Source organism: Hyperolius riggenbachi, chromosome 1 (assembly GCF_040937935.1).
Source record: "Hyperolius riggenbachi isolate aHypRig1 chromosome 1, aHypRig1.pri, whole genome shotgun sequence".
NCBI lineage: Eukaryota > Metazoa > Chordata > Amphibia > Anura > Hyperoliidae > Hyperolius > Hyperolius riggenbachi.
The window spans coordinates 107,227,035-107,245,868 of record NC_090646.1 but is presented as its reverse complement, the minus strand read 5'-3'; the positions used below and the strand labels follow the sequence as shown (position 1 = coordinate 107,245,868).

At 45.1% G+C, this 18,834-nt stretch overlaps 1 protein-coding gene across 5 annotated transcripts in view; it reads left to right on the top strand.

Annotated features, from left to right (window-relative positions):
- The window catches only part of KCNIP4 (potassium voltage-gated channel interacting protein 4), an 895,743-nt gene that overhangs the window by 840,477 nt on the left and 36,432 nt on the right, over nucleotides 1–18,834 (top strand). For all 5 annotated transcript variants that reach the window (XM_068267783.1, XM_068267773.1, XM_068267791.1 and 2 more), the window contains exon 4: nucleotides 3,968–4,038. In XM_068267783.1, coding sequence (XP_068123884.1) covers nucleotides 3,968–4,038 — 71 coding nt within the window. The remainder of the gene's footprint in view (nucleotides 1–3,967; nucleotides 4,039–18,834) is intronic.

Here is an 18,834-nt window from a genome sequence, read left to right as displayed (position 1 = left end):
CAGAACAGGTATGCAGCCAGGAACAAGCTAAGCCTAACTAATCTTTCCCTATGAGAGACAGTCTGCAGCAGCTCGCCCTACTCTCACTAATGCAGGCACACGAGTGACCGTAATGACCGCCGCTGCCTGCCTTATATAAGGGGGGTGGGGCTCCAGGGGCTAGTGTAGCCTAATTGGCTACACTGGGCCTGCTGACTGTGATGTAGAGGGTCAAAGTTGACCCTCCATGGTGCATTATGGGGCGAACCGAACTTCCGCAAATGTTCGCCTGCGGGACGCGAACGCGAACCACGGAAGTTCGCATGGAACCGTTCGCAGCTATAACTCTAGCTATAACCTTTCAGGAATATTAATAAAAACAATCAGTGGGACAGTTAGCCGCCCCCACCCCCCCCACCCCCCCTACCATTTAGAATGACAAAGAAAGACAATTTGCACCACACGTTATAGCCGTAGTGCCCCCCCCCCCCCCCCCACTAAAAAAAAATAAACGCCCTCAGACTCAGTATAGGTAGGTATAGGTGCCATAGTATAGGATCTCATGTGTAGGTGCCCTCAATATAGGTTGCCAAGCATAGGTGCCCTAGTACAGGAAGTCAGTTGAAGGTCTCCATCCCCCCCATAGGTAGCCAGGCGTAGGTGCCTCCAGTATAGGTAGCCAGGTGTTGGTGCCCTCAGTAAAGATAGCCAGCTATAGGTGCCCCCAGTATAAGAAATCAGGTGTAGGTGCCCTCAGTATATGTAACCAGCTATAGGCGCCCCCTTGGAAGCCGGCGCCCTGAGCGACCGCTCCGATCGCTGATATCAAAGGCCGGCTATGTGTGTTAAAGAACAAAAAACTAATATTGATCTTACTTTTTTTCCTTTTACCACAATTTCTAGGAAGCTCCGTGATGAAAAAAATTTTTAGTAGCAAAAAAATATTGTACCATGTTAGCCATCAGTTAAAGCAGAACGTTTTGAATCAGGATGATACCATTTATTGGCTATAATTGGAATATTTTTGAAAGACATCCCAGCTTTAGATCATTTTTTCATAACACCTTCATGTTGTGTGTCCCGGGTGGGGTTGTCCTCCGGAGTTGTAGTCAGGCACCAAGCAGTCAGCTCGGGATCTTCTCCTGCAAGGTGGTCTGCTCCTTCCTCTACACTGGTCGACTTTCCTGCTGATTCTAATACACCTGCTATACCTGTGCTCTTGTGCCTGATGCCTTTTTCAGATGCTCCTACACTTCTAGGGCCATATGCAGTAAACTGCATAAAGTTGTCCTGGGCAGGGTGCACAGGGAAATAATACCATTACTACTGCCAGTAAAGCATACCTCCCAACTTTTTGAGATGAGAAAGTGGGACACTTAAGCCACACCCCTAACCACACCCTCTGACACGCCCCTAGTCAAATATATATATATATATATATATATATATATATATATATATATGGGTGAGGTGGTGAAAAAATGATCGAGGCCCCAGCCGGCGGATGCAGTGTGTGGGGCGATGTGTAAGATAATACTGTCCCTCCCTCCGAATGTGCCCCCCAGTGTCCCCCTATATGTAGAGTATAAGAGCGCAGCATAGCGGGCAGTCTTACCATTCCTCGTCGCGTACGGGCATCTTTGGCTCTTCGCTTCCTGCTTCCTGTGACATCACAGGAAGTAGGTGGAAGCCAGAGCCCAGTACGCATCTATGCGACGAGGAATGGTAAGACTGCCCGCTATGCTGCGCTCTTATATAGCTCTTATATACTTTACATACAGGGGGACACTGGGGGGCACATTCGGAGGGAGGGAGGGACAGTATTATCTTACACATCGCCCCACACACCGCATCCGCCGGCTGGGGCCTCGATCATTTTTTCACCTCCTCTGCCTGCCAGGACACAAGGGGGGGGGGGGGTATCCCGGGACAGCGGGACTCCTCCCCCAACCCGTGACCATCCCGACGAATCAGGGACGGTTGGGGCCCCTGAGTAAAGCACGGCCCATTAACTTGTTAGCACCACGAGTATTACCACAATAATGTGTGCTTTGTTATGGTAATACATGATGCACGGCAATGCCCACGGCACTAACAGGTTAATGGATAGTACTTCACCGGAGGCAGTAATGGTAAAATTGCCGTGTGCTCCCTGCACGTGCTCCCTGCAACTTTACGCAGTTCATTGCATTTGGCCCCATATTCAGGGCCGGCCTTAGGTTTCACAGCGCCCTGAGCGAAACCTGATTTTTTTTTGCCCCCCCCCTTTCATCCTCTTCACGCCAAATGCTCAGATCTCCGTGACACATCACATATGTATAATAGAAAACTACTATTAATAACCACAGAATGAATGGAAATAGTGCATTATCCTGAATAAACTTAAAAATGAAGGCTAGAACCTTTCAGGAATATTAATAAGAACAATCAGTGGGACAGTTAGCCCCCCCCCCCCATTTTGAATGATAGCACAGCACCGACAACTTTCACTACACGTTATAGCCGCAGTGCGCCCCCCCCCAAAAAAAAATGCCCTCAGACTGAGTATAGGTAGGTAGCCAGGTATAGGTGCCCCCAATATAGGATCTCATGTGTAGGTGCCCTCAATATAGGTAGCCAAGCATAGGTGCCCCCAATATAGGAAGTCAGATGTAGGTCTCCCCCATAGGTAGCCAGGCATAGGTGCCTCCAGTATAGGAAGTCAGGTGTAAGTGCCCTAAGTATAGGTAGCCAGGTGTAGGTGCCTCCAGTATAGGTAGCTAGGTGTTGGTGCCCTTAGTATAGGTAGCCAGGTGTAGGTGCGCCCAGTATAGGAAGTCAGGTGTAAGTGCCCTCAGTATACATAGCCAGCTATAGGTGCCCCAGTCAGAGCAGGGACAAGGTCCTCCAGCACCCAAGGCTGAGACACCAAAGTGCGCCCCTCCATCCCTCCCACCCCAGCTGTCACACACTGATTGCTATTAGACTAAGAGGGCCACAGGGCCCACAACCTCCCCAACACCTTAATATCTAGTTATCTAGCGTGCAGTCACTGCTATGTATCCCCTTTTCTTATTTCTTTCTGCTTCATACACAATTAGGAATGACAACTGAATGAATTGTGCGCCCCCTCCTACACTGCGCCCTGAGGCTGGAGCCTCTCCAGCCTATGCCTCGGCCCGGCCCTGGCCCCAGTAAAAGAAGTCAAGTGTAGGTGACCCCAGTATAATTAGCCAGCTATAGGTGCCCCCTTGGTAGCCGGTGCCCTTTCTTATCATGCTCGTACACAGTACTATAAAAAATGTTTCGACTATCTCGTTTGCTTGACTAAAACGATCAAAACAAATTAAATCTGAAGATAGTTTTTTTTTTTTGATCAAGAAAAATAAACAATTATCCGGTTTTGTTTTTATAAAAATCCGATCGGATATGTTGGAAAAATCTTCATATTAGATCATTTTTTTCTGCATTCTCTGACAAATTGAACGCTCCTGTATGATACCGTGCCTCAAAAACAACTACAGTATGCAATTTTCTTAATCTAACGGAATAATCAAATGAAATTATCTAATAAAAAAAAATGAAAAAATCGTACCATGTATGGGCAACATGAGCTATATTTATTTTTAGAAGCACAGTTTTTCTATTTATCCTTTTATTTAAGCTTTGCATGTTTAGGCCAAACAGTGGTTGCATATCTTGGCAGGTGTAGTCTTACCTTCTTTTAAATTGAAAACAAAGACCAGAATGTATTGGCCAGTATTGCTTTGCCCTTGCACTCAGAACTATTTGTCGTTGCTAGATTGCCCTTTTTATTGACCCAACATGTTTAACTTGCCTGACAGGCTTCTTACATCTAATCTAAAAAAATGACTGATATTTTTTCTACTCTTGTTTTGTATGCCATTTAGATATATATTATGTGCATTCGGGGATATGTTGAGCAGTATGTTATGTGCTCTAAATGCTGAAACGTTTCTAATTGTTAATCTGTTCTTTTGAATTGCAGATGCATCGAATTACGCACACTTTCTATTTAACGCATTCGACACAGACCACAACGGATCTGTGAGTTTCGAGGTAAGTTGCCTCTTGCCATAGGCATAACTGAAGAGCAAGTTAAAGTGAACCTCCAGACTAAAAATCTACTCAGCAGAACTGAAAAGACTTGGTGTTTCTTTAACAGTTTCACAGCATCAGAACTTTGTTTTTCTTACCCAAGCCTCATTTTTAGCTGCACAGAAGCTAAGCTCTGCCCCATCAAAGAACTCTGCCTGGGCATTTTTCCCCTGATGCTGTGCAAAGCATGATGGGATTTCTGACTATGTTGTTCTTGTTGCCTAGCGCACGCAGCTAGGAGGAGTGATCAGGACACAGGATAGTTGGAACTGTGTCTCATGCTCCCTGTCACCTCCTTTCAACCAAAAAGATGGCTGCCCTCATGAAATCACAAACATTCACCTGTTCTTTTACAGGGTGGGTAAGAGATTATATGACCTATCTATTTTAATTAACATAACTAATATAACTTAATGACAGTATGTTTGTTTAGGCTGAAGTTCCTCTTTGATTAACTTTTAAATAAGAGGCTACTGATGAACATTGGTAATAATTACAGTGCAAGGTGTTGTGATATTAATCATGAAAGCAGAAGTGTGAGGAATATGGATGGAACCATTACTATCTCCCCCACCTCTGTGCTTTCCTTGCTCCGTATCTATCATAATTTGTGGACCATTGACCCACAATAAGGATGCAGATCAGGTATTCTGACTTGGGCAGTCCAGCCCAGAGATTGATTAAGATGTAATGGGGCACTAGGCAAGATAGAAGATTTGGGACACTTTGAGGTCTTATTGGCAAGCTGAAGTGGAGACAGGTCAGAGAAGGTTGTTGGTGGGCCCCTTGACACCCACTAAGCCCCAGGCACCTGCCTAGGTTGCCTGATGGATGATCCTGCTCTTAGTCCAGCAGCCCAAAATCAACATGATAAATTGGGCAGCTGCATATTCTTTTCACTTCACTTTTTATTTAAAAGTGTGTTTTTAAATCATGTAAATCGATATAACGTTTTGCCTGGGAAGATCAGGTGTGTCATGTGTAGCCAGGGCATCCAGCTCCCTTTTTTTATTGCATTTTTTTATACTCCTGGCACTATTTGAGGGCACTGTTAGAAAATTGTTAGAAGGCCTTATAAGACACTGCATAAATAGCCTGTCTTCTGCCTTTCAACAGCACACTCTAGTGGTGGGCACTGCTAACTGCGGTGCCAGAGGAATATTTTGTAAACAAACTCCATGCATTTATCCCCTATAGGCTATAAAATTAAAATTTTTCAAAAATAGACATTTTTATTGGTTTTCCTATGCTGACGTACAGACACAATGATGCATAGGTGTACTCTTAGTAAAGTACACTTCCAAAAAAAAAAAGTAATTTGTTATTAAAAAAAAGGTAAACAAGATTTGTTTATTTCTTTGGGCAGATGAAAAGATTTATTTATCATTCGCAAATAATGAGATTATTTTTCTTCATTCATATGCTGTTAGAAAGTTAGGAAAAATGACTGATATCAGGGCTACAAATTTTGAGGAAGATTTATTAAAACCAGTGTGGCTAAACGATGTGCAGCGACCCGACAGGGAGCTCAGGGGGTCTCCTTATTAAAGCGTGCATCCCCGCTTAAGTGAACAGTCCCCCAGATCGCCGCTCTCAGCCGTCTATTTACATTGTACAGCGCTGCGATCTATAGCAGCGCTGTACTGGGGACAGCCGTGACACTCGGCTGTCCCCTAGAAAAGGTCAGCTGATGCCTATGAGAGCTTATCGCTGTGATTGGCTGTTGTGGGGAGGGATAAATAAACAAAAAATACATACTTTTATTCAAAAAAGGGAGAAATAATAGAAAGCTCTGTCGATTGGCAGAAAAGGGGGTGGGAATCATTTATGTGCTAAGTTGTAATGCCCTGCAGTGAGATCTTAAAGCTGCAGAGCACAAGATTGTAAAAAATAGCCTGGTCACTGGTGTGTGTGTTTGTGTGTGTGTATGTGTGTGTGTGGGGGGGGGGGGGAGTCCATAGGTGGTTAATGAAGAACTCGCCAGCGCTTAGCAATAGGATGTGGCCTACAGTGGCATAGCAGTAGGGGATGCAGGGGCTGTAATCACACCAGGTCCTTGGACCTGCAGGGCTTATATGGGCCTTTCCTCCAATCATTGCATTAGCCCTTTCCTTCGACTGTAGTTGTAATAATCGCCTCTTTATGAGCTTGAAATAGTGCCAATCATTAACAAAGCATATCATTCTTCTGTAGTTACATCTACAAGGTGACTTTTCCTTGGATCTGTATCATGCGATTATTATACCTGCAGTGCTGGTGTGAAGAGGAGGCAGTGTATAATTTGCTCTGAGGCCTATGGTTCTGAACCTATGTCACTGTGTATACATTACCTTTTTGTACTCTTTAAACCTTGTTCCATGGGCGTAACAATAGACCCTGCAAGTGATGCAGCCACAGGGGGGCCCAGAAGCCACAGGGGCCCTGTGATGGGAGAAGTTTCTTCTCCCTGTCATGAGAGACTGACAACTGAGGGCATGGAGAGAAAAAAACTTTCTGCTCTCTGCACAATTGTTCTAATGACTGCTTCTGCTCAGCCACTGATGAGAAACAATGTTTTGCAGACAGAGATTTGTAGACAGTTCCTAATCAGTGTGCAGCAGGGTCTTGTGTACAGCGCCCGGTCCCCAACCCCTCCCCAAGTGCTGCATACTGTAATGATGCTGGAGGAATCTGCAGAGCCAGTTCTGCACCATGAGAGAACAGAGTATAGTAAGAAGCTGTGGCAGGGAGCTGTATGCTTTTGTTTTTCTGTATGCGTTTTCTGGGCTTGATTCACTAAGACAAATAGCATGCCTTATCAAAGTTAACACCTAAAATAGCATACGAACCCTCAGGGGCTCAGGGCAGGATGAGTGGAGCTCTCGTCATTGCCAATCAGCAGACATAAGTTCGCTATGCTACTCTGATAAGGTGTGTTAACTTTGATAAGGCGTGTTAACTTTGATAAGGCATGCTATTTGTCTTCATGAATCAAGCCCAAGTGTGTCTGCATGTGTGAAAACCTGAACATGGAGAAAATGTGTGCAGTGCTTCACCGCTTTCTGTTTTTATCTGCACAGGGAAATCGCACTAGTAGCCAACTGAATAACAGTTTTGCAGGGGGCCCAGTGATTTCTAGTTACGTCCCTGCCTTGTTCATTAGTAAAATATCACTCCTAACTTTTAAGGAATTGAAATCAAAACCTAATATACAAGATTTCAAAACTGGAAGAAAAGAATGGCGATCTATGCACAGATCCCTGCTTTGTATAAATCGGCCCTCTACAATAAGATTTTTTTTCTTTTTTTTTATTGTAAAACCAGGACAGGAAGAAAAAACTTTTTGCTAAAACTGGAATAACACTTTAAGGACTTTTGCTGGTGCAACATATTTTAAAGTTACTTGAAGTGACAAATGAGGTGATGAGATAACCTATGCTCATATAGTAGTAATCCTGTACAGAATGTGACAATGTTTGATCCACAATGTTTTCATTATAAGAGTTAATAAACCAATACTTTATCTGTGCAGAGGGACTTCAAAAATCAGAGGCTGTGTGACTGTACTCCTGATAGCAGGATAGTGATGGAAAGTCATTTCACTGTGTGGGAGCTAAATGCAGCCGGATTCAAAGTTTAATATTAAACAAGGCTCAAACTAAAAGGATACCCGAAGTGACATGTGACATGATGAGATAGACATGTGTATGTACAGTGCCAAGCACACAAATAACTATGCTGTGTTCTTTTTTTTTCTTTATCTGTCTGAAAGAGTTAAATATCGGGTATGTAAGTGGCTAACTCAGTCCTGACTCAAACAGGAAGTGACTACAGTGTGATCCTCGCTGATGAGAAATTCCAACTATAAAAAAACATTCCTAGCAGAAAATGGCTTCTGAGAGCAAGAAAGAGATAAAAAAGGGAATTTCTTATAAGTGAGGGTCACACTGTAGTCACTTCCTGTCTGAGTCAGGACTGAGTCACTTACATACCTGATATTTAACCCTTTCTGGTAGAGAAAGAAAAAAGTAACACAGCCTAGTTATTTGCGTGCTAGGCACTGTACATACACATGTCTATCTCATCATGTCACATGTCACTTCGAGTATCCTTTAAGACAACTATTTTCAACCCAAAATAGGAATATAAGACTCCAGGAAAGCTCTTTAGAAGGTTAGTTCTACAGATACAATTATTTATCTCATACAATAATTTTCACTTCATATTATTATTATTTAGTATTCATTTAGCGCCAACATCTTCTGCAGCGGTGTATAGAGTATATAGTCATATAATTTAACTGTTCCTCGGAGGGCCTCACAGTCTAATCGCTACCATAGTCTAGGGCCAATTTTAGGGGAAAGCCAATTAACTTATCTATATGTTTTGGGATGTGGGAGGAAACATGAGTGCCTGAAGGAAACACATGCATGCACAGTTAGAATATATAAACTCTGTGCAGACTGTATCCTGGCTGGAACTACACCAGTGTGTCTGCTTTAAATTGAAAAAAAAAAGTGTTTTTTTTTTCCTTTAGTTATTAGATATAAAATATATAATATGGCATACTTCTATTCCATATAGAATACGTAATACGTGTTGATAGCACTGTATATCGTGATGGTAAAATACAAGTTACAGCAAAGAAAATCCCTGGGATTCTATCAATAAATCGATACATGTGCGTGATCCTGCAAATCTTTCACACAGAAATAAAGGCATTACTGTTCCTATAATACATGAAGGTCGGTCTGCGGAGTCTAGATGGTTATCTGCAAACCCGCGGTTCATGTAACTAATGGAACTCCACATAATTGCTACTGCCTTGATTTCATTTCTGGTCTACAGGGCAGAAGAACACCGAAGAAGTACACAGTGATCTTGGAAATCTGACATTAATGTAAAATCGTTCCCTATTAAGTTGCAGAAATCTGGAACACTCATGTGGTACGTAACAGACCACAGACATGACTGCTAAATGGGAACTGAAATCTTAGTTATACAGTGTTAGTCACACATTTCCATCTGCACAGAGATCATTAAGGACAAATCCTAGGCAACAAAAGGGCAGCAGGGTGGCATAGTGGTTAGCACTCTTGCCTTGCAGCGCTGGGTTCCAGGTTCTATTCTTAGCTAGGTCAACATCTGCGACTGCAAGGAGTTTTTATGTCTCTGTGTAGGTTTCCTCTGGGAACTTGTTTCCTCCCACATCCCAAAAACATACAGATAAGTTAATTGGCTTCCTCCTAAAATTGGCCCTAAACCAGGGGTGTCAAACTCAAATACAAAGTGAGCCGAAACTGAACACTGGGACAAAGTCACGGGCCAACCTCAATGTCTAGTTGCCACTGTTCTCCATTATAAAGTTCCCTGGTGTCTAACGGACCCATGTAAATCCCCTATGCAATTCCCTGGTGTCTAGTGGCCCTACTCCCTTCCCTATACAGTTCCCTGGTGTCTAGTGCCCCCCCCCTCACCTATACAGTCCCCTAGTGTCTAATGCCTCTTCCCTACCCTATATAGTTCCTTTGTATCTAGTAGTCCTCCCTCCCCTATACAGTTCCCTGGTGTTTCTAGTGTTTAGTGGTCCTCACTCCCTCCTCTATACAGTTCCCTGTTGTGTAGTGGCCCCCCTCTCCCCTATACAGTTCCCTTGTGTCTAGAGCAACTGTACTATGTCAAAAGCGTGTATTGCGCCTCCCACGCCGTCCTCCCGTGGTCTGCTGTTCAGCCGCTATCAGCCCGGTAATTGGCTCAGTCGGGTCCAGTCTGAGTCTTCTGCACAAGGACGGACCTCCCACGCATGTGCAGTAGACCCGGAGTGACACGACTGAGCCAGTTACCGGGGTTGATGGAAGCTGAACGTCAGACCGCAGGAGGATGGAATGTGACTCAGACGTGTTTATGGGGCGGGAGGAAGCCCCGGGTAAGTATCAAATCTTTGCTTTACTAGGTCTCTGGTACACTTTAAGCAACCCCCTTGTGTGACCCATGACCCACTACCCTGGGTACTTCCACCGGACTTCCTCCTCATTACAAATGTGGAATCTGTGGTGTGGAGTGGACTGGAGGGTTGCAGCAGTCTTGCAATAAGTAACTTATACTCACTGGTCGCTGACAGATGCAGAGACCCAACAAGTAAGACATTTCTTGAAACTTGGCTTCTCCATGGCAAGTGCACGCCACGCGTGTTACGTAGCATTGTTGCCATCCTGATGTCATGTCCTGATGCTGCAGGGCAAGGGGGTGGGAGGGAAGATCCCCCACCATGTGTTGGATGGTATTACTGTGCATTTCGGAGGGGACCCCTTTTTGAATTGGAGCACCCCCCACCTGAGGACCCTCTGCACGGCCCTGAGGAAGGCCACATGCCCATATACTGTAGAATATTAACGATAAAGCCTCAATGTTTTATGGAAAAACAAACTTTTTCTAGGTAAGCAGGTCATTGGCTGACCATGGAGCAATGTCCTGGATGTGCAAAGTAACCAGATAGCCTTTTTTATTATGCTTAATGGCTGCCATAAATAACCAATAACATTATGCATAAGGCCGTATTGTTTTACTGAACATCCTATTCTTTCATTCGGTCAGCGAGAGATCTGAAGGAGATTGCTGCTACTTGTGGATGATCTAATGACTCCTCGTGTGCAGTAAATTTAGCATTTATTACATATTTATACATTAAACATTTTCTTCTCTTGAGTGCTGTTTCAACAAACACCGCACATCAATCTGGTTTATTCGGCGGGAGAAAGATGTAGGAGACGTACGGCAGCTGTTTGCCTATTCATTCAGCTTCTCTACGTCTTTATTGTCTGAGGAAACAGAATATGATGTTTAATTCATAGATGTACACAGAGAGCGCCAATTCTAAATATAGTGCAACTTTCATGCATGGTTTCAGCATTTACATATGGGGCAATACGGTTTCCCTTGTCCTCGATGTGTATATCGTTCATCCGTTGTCACCACATGCTGATAATTATAACTCAGTGAGCTTCTTAGTGAAGTGCTGCCCTGTTTTCTAATCTTTGGCCATGTATGTATGACAGTCAAGGTATATTCGTGAATCAAGGCTGGATGTATTGTTGTGCCCCTAGACCAAGTATGCTGTGTCTCCCCTTCATTGTGCAGTGACACCCCTCCCATTCCATGTGCAGTCCCCTCTTCCATGTGTATCATCCGTGTACAGCGACCCCTCTCTTTCATGAACAGCTCTCTTGAGCATCGTTTCCCTTCTTCACGTGTTGCTCTCCATTTTCAACCTCCACCTTTCAAATATAGCAACCCCTCTTTCATGCCCAGGTGCCTCTTTAAGCTGCGGCCACCCAAGGCCCTGGCCTTTGTGGCCTTCTCTAAAATTTGGCACTGTTTGTAAACAATGAACAAAGCTTACATTATGATAAACTTACCACCTCTACCTCCAGACTAGTTACATAGTTAGTGTGGTTTAACCACTAGCCGACCACGGTGCGCCGAGAGGCATGGCCGCGGCGGCAGCCCCGGGACCGCCTGACGCCGATTGGCGTAAGGTCCTGAGACCCTGTTTTGCAGGAGATCGCGTGCGCATTAGCTGCTTGAATGACGGAGCTCCACTCCGCCATCAGCCTCCCTGCGATGATCGCTGCTAGGAGACTGTTAGACGCCATTTAATTAGTCTGTACAGTGCTGTGATCCACGGCAGCGCTGTACTGGGGACAGAAGCGATCCGCTGTCATAGGCTGAAGCCGCAGTGATTGGCTGGCTGTGGGAGGGAGGGAGAAAAAATATATAAATAAAAGGGGGACATTTAATAGAAACAAGTGACAAATATTTGGCAAAAAAATAAACAAACATCCGGGGGGCGATCAGACCCCACCAACAGAAAGCTCTCTTGGTGGGGTGAAAAGGAGGTGGGGGAATCACTTGTGTGCTAAGTTGTGCGGCCTTGCAGCTTGGCCTTAAAGCTGCAGTGGCCCAATTTCAGTAAAATGGCCTGGTCTTTAGGGGGGTTTAACACTGCGGTCCTCAAGTTGTAAAAAAAAGACACCCTTGCACATATATAAAACTTCCAAAGAATGACAGCACTCAACCAGGCGGATGATCCTGGGATCAGTATTCCCTTTACCAATATCAATCAGAGAGCTCCAAGACTTGTGGGAGAGTAAGGCTATGTGAAATATAAACATGAGCGTTCTACGGTGTTAGATCTGACAAAGGCGTAGATACGATAAAATGTGTCATGACACTGCAGGCACGCTGACTGCAAGACCCCGCCCACTGATCTCCTCGGACCATCAGGACGCCCATGCTGCTGGTCACAGGTGCGGATTCCGCAGAGAGGCACATTGGAGGGTTACCCTGCCTATCCACTTGTTAGGTGATATGCTGTCTGATCATTGTGATCTTGTAAGTGTGATTTTACTTATTTGAGCAGTTAAAATAAATGATAACGCCCCATAGAGCCCTCCTGTTTATATTTCATAGATCCTTCCACATATCCCAGTTAATGAAGGCGAAGGCAGTGAAAAACCTTTACAGGCAAGGGGAGTTAGTTAATGCATTCCTCTGTGGGCACCCCATTTTCTTGTATTCTTCATAATGTCACTGTCTAGGCTCACACAACATTTATATCATGCTTTTCTCCTGGCAGACTCGAAGCACCAGAGCTGCAGCCACTAGGGCACGCTCTATAGGCAGTAGCAGTGTTAGGGAGTCTTGCCCAAGGTCTCCTACTGAATAGGTGCTGGCTTACTGAACAGGACGACCCAAGATTCAAACCCTGGCCTCCTGTGTCAGAGGCAAAGCCAGGGCCGCATTTGTACTCTTTACCGCCCTAGGCCACTGTCACCTGCCGCCCCACTTCAGTATAGATAGTGAGATGACCCCTCCCCTCTTCCCTCTAGTATAGCTAACCAGATGACTCCTCCCCCTTTCCCTCCGGTATAGAAAGCCAGATGACCCCTGCCCTTCCATCTAGTATATGTAGCCAGATGACTCCTCCCCCTTTCCCTCCAGTATAGGTAGCCAGATGACCCCTCCCCTTCCATCTAGTATATGTAGCCAGATGACTCCTCCCCCCTTTCCCTCCAATATAGGTAGCCAGATGACCCCTCCCCTTCCCTCTAGTACATGTAGCCTAATGACCCCTCCTCCTTTCCCTCCAGTATAGGTAGCCAGATGACTTCCTTAATCCCTCCTTTTCCTACCCCACCACCTTTCAGTATAGGTAGCCAGCTGGCCTTCACACCGCAGCAGCAGTGGCGGCTCCAGGAATTTTTTTAGGGGGTGCTATGCAGGTGCTAGACCACTTTCCGGGGGAGCTGACGACCTGCTTTTCGCGCGCCGCAGTGAAAAAAATGGGTGTGGTCATTACCGGATGGGGCGGGGCTAACTAATTTAAAGTGAACCCAGGGTGAGAGTGATATGGTGGCTGCCATATTTATTTCCTTTTAAACAATTCTAGTTGCCTGGCAGCCCTGCTGATCTATTTGGCTGCAGTAGTGAACTGAATTACACCAGAAACAAGCATGCAGCTAATCTTGTCAGAAACACCTGACCTGCTGCATGCTTGTTCAGGGTCTATGGTTGAAAGAATTAGAGGCAGAGGACCAACACAGCAGCCAGGCAGCTGGTATTGCTTAAAAGGAGATAAATATGGCAGCCTCAATATTATTCTCACCTCGGTTTTCCTTTAAAAGTGCAACGCAAAGACAGAGGGCCCAAGTTTTGGTGACCCTTTCCCCAGAAAATTCACATAATTGTGCAGGTTTTCTCAAGAAAATACACGTAATGTGAGCAGATTTGAACAAAAAACACGTTCAACAACCCCAATATGCACAACCATTATCAGATATGACCCCAATATGAACAACCGTTATCAGATATGACCCCAATATGAACAACCGTTATCAGATATGACCTCAATATGCACAATCGTTATCAGATATTACCCCAATATGCACAATCCTTATCAGATATGACCCCAATATGCACAATCCTCAGCAGATCTGACCAGAATATGCACAATGCACAGCAGATCTGACCCCAATATGCACAATGCTCAGCAGTTCTGACCCCAATATGCACAATGCTCAGCAGATCTGACCCCGATATGCACAATGCTCAGCAGTTCTGACCCCAATATGCACAATGCTCAGCAGATCTGACCCCGATATGCACAATGCTCAGCAGTTCTGACCCCAATATGCACAATGCTCAGCAGTTCTGACCCCAATATGCACAATGCTCAGCAGTTCTGACCCCAATATGCACAATGCTCAGCAGATCTGACCCCAATATGCACAATGCTCAGCAGTTCTGACCCCAATATGCACAATGCTCAGCAGTTCTGACCCCAATATGCACAATGCTCAGCAGTTCTGACCCCAATATGCACAGTGCTCAGCAGATCTGACCCCAATATGCACAATGCTCAGCAGTTCTGACCACAATCAGCAGCGCCACCTGAAAAAGAAAAGAAAAACTCATTTACTCACCTAGTCAGAAGACCTCCTGTTCCGACCTCCTCCTCTCCCGACCTCCTTGTGGCGCGCAGCTCAGCTCCCACGATCCTCTTCCTTCCTGCAGCAGCCTGCATTACCCGGCAAGCAGGGCTACGGGAAAATGGCCACCAGAAGCCCTGCACTGCAGACTCCAAGTCTGCAGAGCAGGGCTTCGGGCGGCCATCTTACCGTAGCCCTGCTCTGCTGCTTCGGGCTGCCGCTGTGAACTGACTCGACGCCTCTTAGACGCCTGAAGTCAGTTCACGCCGCGTTGGGGGTGCTTGGAAAAATTTAGGGGGGGCTTGAGCACCCCCAAGCACCCCCCTGGCGCCGCCACTGCGCAGCAGCAATCAGTGTCACTCATTTCTCAGCTCCTCTCCAGTGCAGAACTTTCCTCTTCCTTTCTGTCTCCAATGCTGCCCAAGTCTATAGCCGCCGGCCACAATGCAAACGTGCACAGAGAGCAAGGTGTCTGCTGCACAGGTGGCTAGCAGCAGAGTACCGTGGTCAGGCGCTCGCCTGATCTCCCTGCATTGGAGCATTTGCATGCTTGCAAATGCTGTCCCAGTATAGCCTGCTGCTTTGGTGCCCTTCCTCCTGTGGTGCCCTAGGCCATGGCCTAGGCGGCCTTGGCCTAAATCTGGCCCTGGGCAGAGCCCTTAACCATTACACTATCCAGCCACTTCTGGATAGTGCAATGCTCCCTTCTGATTAGAACAGAATATCTAAGAAGGGATGCCTTGCTGAGCCAAGAGTATAAAAATATGTTTACCGGAATCATGAATAACTTTTTCTTTTCAGGTGAATCAATAATGGATTTTTCATGTTTAAGTTAATGTATCCAGACTTCCCAGGAGCCAAAACAGAAATCCATTTTTTGTGAGCTGTAGGGTGCGATGTGCTGACATTCAGTTTAGGGGGGGGGGATTCTTTCCTTGTCCATTCCCGACACTGGCAGGAAGGCCATATGGCTGCCTACATCTGTACTTCTAATCATGGAAATATTTGATGAAGAGAAACTAATTGCCTCATACATGATGCTTATTTTAACATTTCCATTGGAATGGGTGAAAACCACGCTGTGTATTACCCATGGCTCTGGCATGTCCTGTTCCATCATTTTATCTCCTGGAAATTGGAAGCAGTTGATTGTATATATAGTTATAAACAAATGGACATGCGCTATTTGTTAAAAAATAACCAATTTAATCTATGATTTTCTTCAGGTTTGCATAAAAAAATTTCATAAAAATTCTGTACCAGAAGTGATCACTCTATAAACATCCGAACTCCACAATCAATCCCCCAAAGCACCATGCATTCGTTAAAAATAGCACACGCTTTTGTAAACATTAAGACTGCGTACTACAGATTGGAAATTCCCACCACCCGTAATGGACACGGCATAAGTTGTAAGTATCGATTTCAACAACTCCTTCAAAAAATAGATCGTAATGTAGGATCCTACTTTAAGAAAAAGTGCTGGCCGGCCTTATGTTTCAAAAATACTTCCACTTCCGGAAGGTAGATACGTCCGTTGTTAGTGGATTTGTCCAATACAATGTATGCCAACAGTCACATTGATATGCACCTCTTTGTAGCCCAATTTCAGAGCAGGCTGCATCTACTATGGGTACCTCTAAACCTTAGAAGCTCTTCTCACGAACTTTCAAGTTGTATACTCAGTCCGATACTGCAGTGCTTCTCTCTCCAGTCAGCTCACGGCGTTGCTTGGCGGCCTGCGTCACTTCCTGCTGGCAAGTCCAGTGTGACGCTCGCTCGCTTTCCCCGCAAGCCCAGAGCGGTCTCTTTGGGTGACGTCACCTTAAAGCAATAGGACCTTTATTCCAGAAATGGTCGCTTTAGCGCTATTGCGACCAACCAGGTTCCTATACTTCAGAAACAGCTTATCTTCAGGAGAACCTCTACGCGTTTCAGCTAAAAATCGTTAGCCTTCATCAGGAGGAATAGCTCTGCTAAGTATAGTTCTTCCATTTATACAGGTCTCTGCCCATATGCAAATGTCACTCCGCCCACCATATAATTGTATTCACATGGCCATATGCAAATTCTGCCGTGCTGTTCCAATACCGCGTACCCCTCCCTATTCTACCCATCAGCCAATCTGAACAGTTCCAATCCATCAAGCAAAACACATTGACTCACAGCATATCCCATAGTCAGTCAAAGAATGCAAATGTTTCCATCTCACTATTAAGTCCCCTTGGCATCAATGTATCCAGCTGGAAAATCCACCTAGATTCATTTTTTGACATTTTTTTAATAAAATCTCCCCCCCTGGGGCTCCTCTTTATCACCTCTAGACCAAAAAAGGTAGTGCCTCTCAATTTCCCACCATGTTTCTCTTTGTAGTGGTTAGAGAGTGGGTGCTTGTCATTTTTCTTAAGGATATTTTTAAAATGCTCATTTATGCGTTCATGTAATGCTCGCTTCGTTCTACCCACGTATCTTTTGTGGCAGGGACATTGGATGCAGTAAATGAGCCCCTTTGTGTTACATGTCATAGAATCTTTAATCTTAAAGGACACCCCCGCTGGCGTGATAACTTCAGTGACTTTCCCATGATTATTTGTCAATCTACAGTTTTTACAGAATCCACATCTTGTGAATCCCTGCTTCCCTTTTGATAAAGCCAACATATTTTCTCCATTGGCTTGATTAACAGCTGTAGCAATGGAGAGGCCCACATTAGGAGCTCTCCTGAAGATTAGTTTTGGATCTACTGACAGTAACTCCCCCAAAATTTTGTCCTCCCTCAACACGCTCCAATGCTTCCGGATAATTCCAGATATCACCTTGGATTGTGAAGTGTATTGCAGGACCATGGAAAAGTCACTTCCGCTCCACTCTGACTTAACCCTGGGGGCCAATAAATCTTTCCGGTTTTTACAGGCAATTTGTCTTTTGGATTCCTCAACCTGCTCCTTAGGGTAACCTTTTTCCAGGAGGCAGTCCACGAGTTTCTCAGCTTCTACATTGTATTCAGTTATTTCTGTACAGTTACGACGCAGTCGCGTGAACTGCCCCCTGGGGACGCCATTCAACCAGCGTGGCAAATGACAGCTGGTGTGCAGGATATAACTGTTGACATCCACTGTTTTTTGAAAGGTCTTGGTCTTCAACACCCCTGACTCAACATATATATCTAAATCCAGAAAATTGACCCTCAAATCACTTATATTGGCTGTAAGGTTAATACCCCAATTGTTATCATTAACGTTATCAATAAACAATTCCAATGAGTGTCGGTCACCTCTCCAGATCAGCAATATATCATCTATGAAACGGCGCCACAGGACCCGGCCCGCACCGGGACCTCCCTCTCCATAAATATAGTGGCCCTCCCAATAGGCCATAAACAGATTTGCATAGGCCGGTGCGAACCGGGTCCCCATCGCCGTTCCACTGACCTGTAGGTACCAACCATCCTCAAATTGAAAGTAATTGTGTTCTAAAATGAACTGTATTGCCTCCAAGATAAACTCCACCCAGTGGCGTACCTAGGGCATTTGACACCCGGTGCTGGGTATTAAAAAGACACCCCCCCCCCCCCCATAAAAAAAAACAAAAAACAGCAAATGTGGCATGCTAAACGTGACACGGAGGGTAATGCCAGGTGTAGGCTCGCTCCCCCCCCTAAAGTTGTCCTTAGTATAGTATAGTGGCACCAGTATAGCTAACAAAAAATGGGTGCGGTTATAACATGCGGCGCGCATTGCGCGCCGCGGCGAAAAATGGGCGTGGCCATGACCGGATGAGGGCAGAGCTAACTAATTTAAAGTGAACCCGGGATAAGAGTGATATGGAGGCTGCCATATTCATTTCCTTTTAAACAATAGGCAGCCCTGCTGATCTATTTGGCTGCAGTAGTGAACTGAATTACACCAGAAACAATCATGCAGCTAATCTTGTCAGTTCTGACAATATTGTCAGAAACCCCTGACCTGCTGCATGCTTATTCAGGGTCTATGGTTGAAAGAATTAGATGCAGAGGACCAGCACAGCAGCCAGGCAGCTGGTATTGCTTAAAAGGAGATAAATATTGCAGCCCAATATTATTCTCACCTCGGGTTCCCCTTAAAAGTGCAACACAAAGACAGTGGGCCTTTCCCCAGAAAATTCACATAATTGTTCAGGTTTTCTCAAGAAAATACACGTAATGTGAACAGATTTGACCAGAAAATAGTTCAATCATGTCGGCAGATTTGCCCAAAAAACACGTTCAATCATGTCGGCAGATTTGCCCAAAAAACACGTTCCATCATGTCGG